Source organism: Solanum dulcamara, chromosome 11 (genome assembly GCF_947179165.1).
Source record: "Solanum dulcamara chromosome 11, daSolDulc1.2, whole genome shotgun sequence".
Classification (NCBI taxonomy): domain Eukaryota; kingdom Viridiplantae; phylum Streptophyta; class Magnoliopsida; order Solanales; family Solanaceae; genus Solanum; species Solanum dulcamara.
In genome coordinates, this window is record NC_077247.1 from 47,671,446 (window position 1) to 47,684,824 (window position 13,379).

The following is a 13,379-nucleotide window of genomic DNA, read 5'->3' on the forward strand; positions in this document are numbered from 1 at the left end:
TAGACAAAATAAAAAGGTGGCTGTGTATTAATGAGTAGAGTGAAAAGAATAAAATGCCCCTTGTCCTCGAATACTTTTTTTTTTCCACGTCCTGTTTCATGATGATCTTATTTGAATAATCTTTTACCTATGATTTAAACTTAAAGATTTTGGAAGAAATATTAGTAAATCAATTGATTGATTAATTAAATTTTTATTTTATTGTTGATAGTTAGATTTTACATCTTATAATCTCCTCTCATTTCTGCTTTCCCTTACTGCAATTGAATTTTTAAAAAATATATAATTTTTAATCGACTTTATTGATTATTAAATCACACTTTTAAATATATATTTGAATCAATTTATATATGCCTCAATTATTTAATCTATTATATACTACCTTCCATCAGCATCTTATACTATATATATTTATCTATTCAAGGGAGTATTAAAAAGTAGAGTTATCATATATCGTTAAGAATTTTAGTGGGATAAACAGAAGCTCTTTATTTTTAATCACATGTTTTAAGTTTTAGATTTGAACGTATAATAAAATTAGTAATAATTTGTACCTGGCACGAATTTATATTAATTAGAGTCTCAATATATATATATCAAGCTCGAATGAGAAATAAAAAATAAAAAAAAATTGAGTCACCATCGTTGTTAATTTTCTTTTCTGTTTTTAGTTTTCTGACAAAGCAACTCCATCTTATTCCTTATAATCCAAGCTAAATTTCATTAAACTATACTAGATTCAATACTTTTCTAATACAACATCCTAGCTTATGAATAATTCAACTGATTCCCTGAATTTGTTAATAATAGTTAATTTGCATAGACAAGTCATGAATCTACTTGTCCTTTTTTCTAATCATTATATTAATTACTAGAAGAAGTTCTAAAATATTAACTGTATGTTTCAGGAGAGCTGGTGGGTTGGTGGGATGTCGTCTTAACTTTTTTATTGTGCTAAAATAATCTTAATTTGTTATGGATAAACAAGCTTGCTTGCTCTATGTAGCTATAATTTAACTTATTAATTTGACATCTTTTTTGTTTTTATGCTTTAGTTAACTAGAATACCTTCATGGCTCTAGATCTTTCCATTGAAATTATTAATATGAATTTCTTGGAAAAAGCCAGTGTAATTTTGACAGCAGAAGCAACCAACTCATGAGAATAATTTGAAGAAATACAGATAGTCAAAGATAAAATGGTCCACTAAGGGTCTATATAGTTGGTGTTAGGTTCATATCTTGGTCTACAATTGGATAAAAAAATACACAACATGAATTTTTGTGCTGGATAAAGTGTGGGCTTGCCAAGTGGAATTATCAGATTAGACTCCCCTACCCCACCACTTAGACATTTTGATTTGGGCTTAATTCAATCAGGCTCCTATAAAATACATTAGTCCTAAAAGAGAAAAGCAGTTAACTAATAACCTTTACCATGTGCATTGGTCTATTATTAGGCTGAAGATAATACTTTGTATGTGAGATTGTGAGTAGTTATGGTATTATATATATATATTATTGTGGGTTGTAGGGACATGAGATGTTACAACTTGATGAGGACCTTCTATGTTCAAGAAGATTAAAGAAAGAATAAAAAAGGACAGTTTTGAGCATGCTACATGTCAAAGATACTTGACATATCTTTCACTTGATAACATGATTAACCAAAGTCCTTTTGTCTAATCAAAAGGTTAGAACTCTAGAAGTTAGTGCATTATCAAACAACATATTTTTTGGTTCTTTCTGTGCCATTATGATTTGAATATTGTTTACATAAATATCTTTTATTTTAATTTATTTGTAAATTCTTTTCAATCTAACTCCCAATTATCCTTTGAAACTTTCAAGAAAGACTAAAGGAATTGCATGGCAACTCTTCTCTACTGCTCTAAGATCGACATAATATCAGAACGGATGCATGCAATTTGTTTTACTTTAAAATAATTTATTTTTTACCTTTCGTTAATAATAAAAATCGTTCATGTCTATGTTGTTACAAAATTGGGCTAATATTGCCCTTATGTTCAAACGGACGTATCAAAGCTACATTTTATTCTACTCTTTTTCTTTATTTAATCAAATTCCTCCTCCACACACTCCCCACCACCACCACCACACACGCAAGCGCGCCTTTAAAAATAAGAAAATAACATTATTTTTTTCTGCCAAAAGAAAAACGAAAAGATTTTGTGTAAATCATTTAAAGACATGTTTAGTATCCCCTAAATATATGGCTAAACGCTATCGAACATCATGATTAGCTTTGTGTCCATGTGTTGTGAGTTGTGACAATGTTATGTGGATAAGTAAATATATACTAGTTAATTAGCTAACATAGCTATAGTTTAAATTAATTATAGCTCGCAACAAACATCTAGATGTAATTTCAGTTTAAGTTTTGTATAATTCGCGTGATTTATATAAAATTTGTGCGCGAATCAAATTATATAGCAAAATATACAAATACTACAGATTATATAGCGAATTATACAAACGTTGTGCATGAATTGTATAGTAAAATATACAAACGTTATACAAAAACTGCAAATTGTATAGCGAATTATACAAATATATACAAATGTTGCGCGAATTATACAAGCGTTGCTATAACTATAGCTACGAATTGTAATTAGCAAACTATAACTATGGAGCATAATTAAAATATTTTTGAGTGGCTATATGCGAAAATTCTCCTTGAATTATTATGCATGGGCTTTCCAGGTCATGGGCCTGTACGTTGACATGTCCAAATTCCTTCCAGGGCTTGAGTTTATCATCTCTTCTTGTTTTTCCAAGCCCAATTGGACAAATTTTTTGAGACTTGAATTTGCGCATCATGTATGATGGTTCAAATGTTGTTTTAAGTCACTGGACTGTCACCTAGGAGACCAATAACCATTAATTAGCTGTTTATGTTTCAGTTGGCGTGACCAATGAAAATTCAGGAGATTTGATTTTGTATAAAACATTTCAAAAGACTATTTTCTTCTATATTCAATTTGCGATAACCGATAAGAGATCATTTCCTCCGCTAATTCGAACTGATTTACTTAACGTGAAGAGGCAAAGCCTTATACAGTATTACCGCATAGAGCAGAAGTATTATATCCACTTTCTCTTATTTTAGAAAATATAAATGAAATGAAAGGTGAATGTGTGTTGCTCAATAAATTGATGGAAATCCCTGTTTTATAATCCGTACTTTTTTGGGTCTAATATACCAAAGGCCCAAAGTGAAGTACAGCATGGACCGTGGTATTATCTCCAGGTTTGGACTGAACTTCTGCTATCAAATAGATTTGTCAGGGGGAAGAAAATAGGCTTTTTTACATAAACAATGTATTTTAGCCTCAAAATTATCACTTATACAAATAGAATATATGTTACCATCACCATAACTTTTTTAATAATCTGTCTCCCTCTCTCACTCCCCCCCCCCCCCCTCTCTCTTATTTTATAAAAAAAAAAATCAATCATACTTGATTTCGGTTTGGGTGATATTGCACACTATACTTTTACTATTCTTTACACTAGAAGTTTTTTTTATATGATTACATATATAATGCATTTCTAATATAATTTTAATGTATTAACATGTAAATTAATTTAAATAGTGCTTGAATGTTTGAAATTCAGGTATAATATTTTTTGACACCATTAATAAATAAATAAATAAAAACGTCGATTGTGATACATTTTGAATTCAATATATTATACAAATTATAAGTGCGTTCTAATGGACGTGATGATTATATAACTACAACATTTTTAATACAATAATATATTTTAATACCGATAATAAGAGAAACAAATGAAAAATAATTATAATGCATTATGAATTCAATATATTATACATATTATAGGCATGTTTTAATGCAAATGATAAATATGTAACTAAAATATTTTTAATACAAATGTCTTATAAGTAATATATGTGATTTCAAATATTTCAGTACTATTTAAATTAATTTACGTTGTTAAAATATATTATATTTGTTGAAATAACAACAATCGAATTCATAATATTAAATTCAAATTGTATTACAATTATATATTTTATACTGTTTTAATATAATTGTAATACAACTTTTCAAAGCTTCGCATGATCAAACTACTACTAACTCCAACCAAAAAACAATTATCACGCAGGCCACCCAACCACAAAACGGCCATCAAACTTCTTTTTTTAAAAAAAAATTCGGTGCACACACCACCTCCACCACCGTACTTCACCCCTTCATGTCCTTCTTGTCTTCTCCGACACACACGTTAAAGTGATCAACAAACAACACCCTAACAATTCATATCGCCCATTGTTTCTCTTTGATCCTACTGAAGATGAATCATCGCCGGAGAGAGTTTTTCCGGCCAGATCTAAACCCCAACGCAGTTCTAAGATTAAAAAAATGAAAGAAAAAGGGAAACATGGATCATCACAGATTTTCATGGAGCTTGCCGAAGCTCATAATTGTTTATTGGAGTTTGATGAATTTTCGATTTGATTCATGTGTTGTTTGATGATGTTGGGTCTATTTGGTGGTGTTGCGAATGTGAGAAAGGAAAATGGGAGTTAAGGTGATGGCTGATTGTCGTTTTTTTTGCCGGAGATGCCATCTCTGACGAGGTTGGAAGGAGAAGGAGAGGTTGGACATAGAAGAAGAAGTAGAAAGACGAGGAGAGCAATTGGATAATTTAAAATTAAAGATAATTTTATTATGGACAGTTATTAAAAAAAATACCTTAAAAAGGGATAATAACTAACTTTAAAAAATTCTTTTATGTAAAAAAAATAAAAAAAATAAACTATTCTCTCCGTCTCAAAATAATTGTCATATTTTACTTCTCGAGAATTAGTTTGACTAAATTTTAAATTTAAATTTGATTAAACTAATTTGATATTTTAAAATTAAATTTTGATATTCAAAAACTATATAGAAAAATATTTAAAATTTTCTCATATCAATATAAGCCAAAAATAATACATGTTAAAATATTGATCCAAATTCAAATCATTTGAATGTTAAAATAATAAAATTATCACAAGTATTTTGGAACGGAGAAAGTAAATTATATACTCTCATTGTCCCAATACATGTGACTTACTTTCTTTTCAAGTTTATTCCAAAAATAATGTTAATTTTTTATAATTAGAAATAGTTTAATACTTATAATTCTCCTTTCACTTCATACAAATGTTCAAGTTTTATACCATAAATTTTTTTAAAAAAATTCTTTTCTTAAATTTTATATCAAGTCAAACAATATTACATAAATTAAAACAAATATTTTTATCGAAAACTTTAAATTCTACATCTGAATCGAACTAAAAACAATAAAATTGTCAGTTCGGCTTGAATTTTTGGTTTCGATTCCAAAATAATACACACCCATACCGTTCACTTCTTTCTTCTTCTTCTTTTTATATTATTTTTTTCAACAACTAGTCTCATCTGCCTGTTTCTGATTTGATTTTTTTGGGGGTTTCCTGACAACTATTTACATCTAGTGCAAGCTAAGTTGACTCTCCAGAAGTGTGATTGTCATTTGTTAACGTCTACTAGATTCATGTGGTTCACGGTACTGATCACATAAATTGACTTATTTACAAACGTAAATTTGGTAACAAATAATTTTGATTTTTGACTTATTTACAAACGTAAATTTGGTAACAAATAATTTTGTTTTCATATCTACTGTAGTCTATAGACTTCTCAGTTCTCACTACGAGTTTGATTCTTTGTCTAAATTTACGTACATTAAAACTTGAACTTAAAAAAGACGATTTAATAATACTCCCTCTGATCTATATTGATGTTTTTAATTTTTATATTTTTCCCAAAATAAGTATTTTTTTTACATAATTAAGAAAGTAGGAGTTTATTTATTTTTCAAATTTAATCTTATTTAGATAAATGAGTTTTTCTATAACAAAAAATCAATTAAATAAGTTATAAGGTAATTTAGTGGGGAAAAAACATTAATGCATTAAATCATGGACGAGCGCTACTAGAAAGAGAAATTTTTTTCATTACAAATTATTGAGAAATTTGTGTTATAAAATATAAAATCAAGATGAGCGCTACTAGAAATAGAAGTCCTTTTCACCGCAAATTAGTGAAAATTTTGTTGTGTTATAAAATATGATTTTCTCAGCCATTTTTCGCTGAATCAACTTATTGAGAAAGCACATGGTGATAAACAAATTCTCACTAAAATATTGAGAAAACTTTCTAATTTCCGTATTATAACACTACTATTTTTTTAACAGGAAAGGGTCAAATATACTCCTCTACTATTGGAAATAAGTTGATTATACCCACCGTTATACTTTCGAGCTAAATATACCTCTTCTGTTATACTTTCGAGCTAAATATATCCTCTCATTATACTTAGGTACAAATTCTCCCTTAATTTTAACGAAATAACACTTGAAAAACTCAAAATTAAAGAATTTATTCTTAATTTTAAATATCTGATTTTTTTAGAAATAAATAAAATTTCAAAGTACTAATTTGGATGTTTTTTTTCTTAAAAATGACATTACAAAATGCATTGCATAATTTTAAGTAGTAATACATAAATTTTTAAATACTAATTTGAGTATTTTTTTCTTACAAAATGATAAAAATAAAAAATATTGTCTTTTACAAACAACAGTATACTTTAGATTTTGAGATGTTATCAAAAATTCAGTGATGAATAATCTCGAGATGTTATCAAAAATATCTGCCAACTAGTGAATGGAAAAAGAGAAATTGAAACACATACTCTATATCTTTTACAAACAGCAGTATACTAGTTGAAACACATTGTTGTTTAAAAACATATCTGCCTTTATCATTTTGTAAGAAAAAAAGACTCAAATTAGTATTTAGAAATTTCATATATTAATACTTAAAATTATGCAATGCATTTTGTATTGTCATTTTTAAGAAAAAAATAAAATTAGTACTTTGAAATTTTATTTATTTCTAAAAAAATCAGATATTTAAAATTATAAATGAATTATTTAATTTTGAATTTTTCAAGTGTTATTTGATTAAAATTAAGGACAAATTTGTACCAAAGTATAATGAGAGAGATATATTTAGCCCAAAAATATAATGAGGAATATATTTAAACTATTTCTGATAGTACAGAAATATATTTAACCCTTTTTCATTTTTTTTAATAATTCAATCAAAATATCATATTAGCCGCTCAATATTTCTTAGTAGGAAATTTCAAATAGGAAAATGATGTTTTTTTAGTAGTAGAGAAGTACATTCATAACAGCTTTGAATAATTGTGTTTTTAAATTTTGGTTATGGCGACTTTTTAGTTCTTAATGTAATATCCACTTCAAATGCTGCACGGCTTTGAATTCAGAATTCTGAATTCAGACTGAAGTTGTCAAAATTTGGATAAATATCCGTGTGGGGAGGTGGGGACCACAAGCTGCCTTATGACTCATCATAATTAAAGGTAAATTGAATTAATTAGCTTATTATGTTTGAATTCAAAGAGCTTACTATTCCCACAGTTTTCTCCAAAAGTTGAAAATAACACAAGTACTACTAACAAATCTGTTTGACGTATCAATCAGAAAAAGTAAAAGGGAAACAAGAAGGTTGTAACTTGTAACTATATATGAATTACTACTAATTAAACAGGTAATAAAAAGAAAAAATAATACGTAATAGTAGTTATGATGTAATAAGGGGTATGGACTATGTATTGGGTAAGAATTTACTTTGAAAAATAATATATTTAACCTCATTATTATTATCTTGAAGAAAGCAGACTAAAGTATTTGCTCTTTTAATTTCCTCATATTGACAATATCAACAAACAACTAATTAGCTAACGTTGAATAAGTTTCTTTTTTGTGTATTTCTTTCCTGTAGTATCACGCAACTAATAAATAAAGGATAAAAGAGTGACATCTCTCTTTTTGCACTTTTTGAAAGTATTTGCTCCTATGAAAATTGTAAAATTTGGACTAGATAAGTATTGGACCAACAACAATATGTATAACTGGAATTATGTTCCTTTTGTTCGAGAGAAAATATTTATGAAAATATCTTTCGATTTTAAAACTACGTATTTGATTATATGATTTGAGAAAATTTATTGTAAATAATCATATTATATACTCACACGTGTACATTAAAAGTTGGGGAGAACTTTTTTTCATATTTGAGATTTTGAAAATCAACTGATACAAGAGCATATTGACACTTGGTTATTATTATCAGCACTATAAATTGTTTTAACCTTGCACTGCTAGTCTCTACCGTCACTTTCATACAACACATTTTGTTTTATTTTAAAAAGAAGATTTTCTATCATATTAGACATAAGGATAATATAAATTGAACCGACATATATTATACAAAAAGATTATACTAATATCACTTGAGTATAAATTTAAGTGTTTAGAGAGGACATTTGCTTTTTCTCGAGATGTAAATAACATATTTTTTCATTTGTAAAGGCTAAGTGGAAAGTAAATACTCGGATATGGGATGTCCAAATGTAAGCTTAGTAATCATAAAAATTCTTTTTAAATATATATTACTCACTATATTTTTCAAAGACATTAACTCAATGTTAATAAATTAAAGGTATAATAAAAAGAAAAAAATTATCTTTTTTTTGATTTGTCAAAATTGACAAGTAAAAAAAAAAATTAAATTAAAAAATATTTAACAAGTAAATAGGAATGGAGGGAGTATGTTTATTTTTTACTTGTTCACAATTTCAAAAATAATTTTCACGTTTTACCTTTAACATTAACTACTTATTCATGATAAAATAGTAATGTCAATTATTATTTTTTTATTGATTATGTCAAATTCAATTATGACAAGTAAAAATAAATAGAAGGGGTATAAATTATTTCTTCTCTCCATTTGCCTTCATTTTTATTCCTTTAACAAACCGGACTTTTTATCGCAATGGGCATCTCTTATTTGCACCATCCTACACCATTAAATCACAGGAAAATAAGCCATCACTTACATCCACGCAAAGGAGACGAGTAATATGCACAAGGTCACTATCTAATCAAAGGTAGGTATGATGGATTTTATTTCCTTATAACAACCGGTGTCCAAGATAGATAGCTTATGAATATCTCGACTAATTCATCGATCGGGTACGTGTTACTTCAATTAGTAGGTATCCAGTAATTTTGTCCGAGACAAATAGAAAGAACCACCACGTTACCTTGCCTTCCTTTTACCCAATTCATAGTTTACATCTATAAAACTAAGGTAAAAAGTCAGCACATAGAGCACACAATTTCAATGTTGATCAAAACACAAAAAACTAGAAACAGCAAAATTTCAACGCCGTACTAAAGATAGAGCTAAACTTCTTGTAAGGTTCAAAAACGTGAAGATGAATTGCGTCAACACAACTGAATATAGCGACAACTGAGAGAGACTCTGCCATCACCATGTCTTTCTAAGTCAAAAATGTCATGCTACAATATAATGAAGTTTCTCTTCTTTTTTCCAACAAGCTATTATTCCTATTTTTATTTAAAACTTAAGACTAAAGAATTAAACTAATATAAGATGAATCGTCAACAATGACGGATTAAAATGTAATCATTTAACAACAAAAGAAATGATTGGCAAAACCAAAGGGTGACAAAAACAGTGCACATGTAACTCTCAAGTTTGCATTCAATGACGCCCAACTTAGGATACTAAATCATACCCACATAGACCAAGAAACAAGCAAACAAATGAAAAAACAATCAGTGGAGGAAACAACCCCTTCCCCACCCTCAAAGAAAGAAAGAAAAAAACATGATTTCTAGATTTGCTTTCTCCGTAACTTTCAGCTCACTTTCCCTGGCTTTATTTTCCCCTTTTCCCCCTTTCTTCTCATAATGACAAAGTCCCACTCCCACTTTCTCATGTCTCTATTCATTGTGTAACCTACCCTTTTTTGACCACCAAAAAAGGAGACTTACGAAAAAGAAGAGAGCAATTCAAAGTGAGCATTAAAAGTGGTTCTTGACTTAGGGATACTCAGCTGAATAATTATACACTTTCTTTTTGGTTTTAGACTTCATTTTGGTGGTGGACCCAATTTCTTTTTTTTTTCCTTGGAACACCACTTTTGTTGAAGAATTCATGTGGCCGATACTGTTTGCCCCTTTAGGTCATCAATACCTGTAATCTATAACTACATATTTGACTATATTTATTGCAATTCATTCTCAGAATTCAATATCTAAACGTCTTCATTACCAGCAAATTGCAATTATTGTCCAAGACTTTTCTTCCCAAAAAGCAATTTTTGAAATAAATATTAACATCTATCTCAATAAATTACTGGTGACTGGTTGACCTTCAACGAACATATTGGGGAACAATGGAGAAACTAGCATTAATCTTTACTCCATCTGTGGTGCTACATGAATTATGCGGAATTTTTAAATAAATTACGTATTTGAACCTTAACAACATCACCCAATTTTTAGTCTTCAAAAACAATAACTACAAGGGGTAAAATGGGAAAAAATAATTTATACTGAACTTCTAAAACGACAAATAATTTGAGACAATTACTTAAAAAATCACGTAATTTGAGACTAATGGAGCACTAGTTATCAAATATGGATCATGCATGAAACAGTACAAAAAGAATGAAAGAACCAATTCTGAATCTAGGAGTTGGAGAGTGAAGGGGTTTTAAAGTTATTGGCGAGCTGCAAGTAGTTCACACTGCTATTGCCTTAGCATTATTTTACCCTTAAAACACAACAGTGTAATATTTTTAGGTAAAACAGTACAATCAAGACTTGCAAATTTTCTACTCCTTTAATTTACTTGTTTAAGCATTTTTTTTCTTTTTTATCAATACAAACAGCTCCAAAGGCTGGAAAAGCTGATGGATAATGTTTGCTCTCGAACATCTCAAAGTATAACTTGATCCAAATAAAGGCTAAAATTTGAATCTTTGTCACAACCTACTTTAGTTAGTAAAAGTTCATAGCTTTTAACTTTTCTTCATTTTCCAACAAAAAAGATGTCAAAAGCTCTATTATTTTCGCTTTAGATATCTAATATCTGAAAATTTCAGGTGCGGCTAATTCGAATTCAGGTCAAATAAATTCATTAATGGAGGAAAAAAGCTCAATAAGGCTCAAATAACCAGATGCTTACAATAGAAGCATGTACACTAAGATATGCCCCTTTATTTGTCATCTTTTTACCCTATAGTTATTATGGAGAACGAAAGAGTCAACATTCCTTGCCCATTCCTCTACTCTTCCCTCGACAGCTAGGCCCCTTTGCTAATCCTCAGTATCCCCATTGATAGCACCCTCTCTCCTTACTGTTCACTCATGTGAACTCCCAAAAGAAGAAAATTTTAGTAAATTAATGGCTAAAGCTGCACCTAAAATATATCATTTAATAGGTCTTCCATCAAAAGAATTATGATGGCTTCCTGATGATACAGAATACAGAACAGAGATAACTTGAATACAGAGGATTATATACTATTACAAAAAAGAAGGAAAGATGAAAAATTTACAGTGTAGAAACAAATCTTGCTGCCCATTTCATATTTTTTTGCTCATTTTCGTCAAATTGTCCAATACAAATATCAAATATGTAGTAATATAACAACATCTGGCTTCCACCTTAATTCCAGATCATATTCTATGTGGGTTATATATGAAAATCATACATCAGATGAAGCTCAAAAAGGAAAAAAAGATACCAAAAATGAAAGAAGAAAAGCACATTTAAGAATCAGAAGAACCTGAAACTCTAGGGGAAGTCACCGGAAACAAAGGCAAAAGGCGAGGCTCCGATTCTCTCGGAGTACTCGCCGGCGATGGATGCAAAAAGAACCCTTTTGTCGCAATTGCTTTCTCTTCTGCCACCAAATCTAAATTCTCGGTACTCGCAGCACTGTGAGGCGACCGGTTAAACGGGTCGGGTATGAGAGGGGTTACCGGGCTAAGAGCCAGCGCCGGAAAATCGAGAATGCTAGGTGATAAAATCTCCGGCGTCGCAGTTCTCGGAGAACCCGAAAATCCAGCAGAGAAAATGGATTTATTCACAACCCCAGGACCCAATGGGCTAATTTTGAAGTTCTTCATGCTGTTCCTTCTCTCATACAGCTTTGAACTGGATTTCTCCTTCTTGGTTCCAGTTTTAATAGGAGGAATCGGATTCCTAGTTGGCTCAGCCCGGCCCGAATTAGCACCAACCTTGGCGGTTTCAGAGGACCCAGTAAGCATTTGAACTACCTGTTTGAAAGAGGAAGCGTCAGCTTGAACGAACGTAGTCGGGTACGGGTTGTTCGGTTCGGATCTGGTGATGGGTAGTTGTGGTGGTAGTGGTGGGGGAGTAGAAGGTGTTGGGGTAGTGGGTGGTGTTGGGTGGCGGCGGTGCTGGTGGTGGTGTTGAAGACCATTGTTGTGGTGATGGTTAGAATTGCTGCTATTGCTACAGCTTGAACTGTTGGAGCTATGGCTATCTGGAGAAGAAATAAGACATGGGTTGTGAAATTCTTGAGGTTTTGGTAAGGTTTCCATTGATGGGTCTGTTTCTAGTGAGAGAATAAATCTTAGCTGAATTAAGGTGAACTTAATAAGAGAAGAAGCTTGAGAACAGAGGCATTAGGGCGTAGGGGTGGGGTAGGAAAGAGTTGAAGAATAAGAGAGAGAGAGAGAGAGAGAGAGAGAGAGAGAGAGAGATCAGATGAGCAGATGTAAGTTTGGCATTTTTGCATCACTTTGTTACTTTCTTTAGTTTGGTAAGAAATGTTTTATAGCAAAAGGAGAGTCAGTTCTTCTACACGCGCTACATCGGCGCGTGAGTAATACAACGACCATGGATGCCGGCAACTTCTTTAAGTGGAGAAGGCACAGGCCAGTGGTGGCACGACCATCTCCGCCCCTTCTCTATTCCCTATATTTGAAAAGTAAAATAGAGAATGTCCTTTCGAATCATTTTTTATTTTATCCTTCTACACTTTAATTATAGAGATTTTGAATAGTAATTATCTAAATTTGGAGAATTATTATTCATGCTTTTTATTTAACTTTTTGATTATTATATTATATATCAAATATACTTTGTATTATTAAAAATAATTTAAATATATTCATAGTTATACTTTCAGTTCAAATATGTCTCTTTCATTATATTTTCGATTCAAATATACTTTTCTTATTATATTTTTATACTAATTTATTTTTATTTTTAACTGAAAAAATACTTGACGAACTTAAAAATAAATAACTCATCCTTAATTTAAAATATTCAATTTACTTTGCAACCCCCCCCCCCCCCCCCGTCAAACATAATATCAAACCACCATGTTATCCTAGTGTAACTGTGAGTTTCTTCAGCTCTTTTT

At 30.2% G+C, this 13,379-nt stretch overlaps 1 protein-coding gene across 1 annotated transcript; it reads right to left on the minus strand.

Moving 5' to 3' along the window:
• Nucleotides 1-11,544: 11,544 nt before the first annotated feature.
• On the minus strand, nucleotides 11,545-12,766 carry LOC129874575 (VQ motif-containing protein 4-like). The gene has a single exon (XM_055949877.1). The coding sequence runs from the start codon at nucleotides 12,550-12,552 to the stop codon at nucleotides 11,755-11,757; it is 798 nt and encodes a 265-aa protein (XP_055805852.1). The 5' UTR covers nucleotides 12,553-12,766; the 3' UTR covers nucleotides 11,545-11,754.
• Between the last annotated feature and the right edge of the window lie 613 nt (nucleotides 12,767-13,379).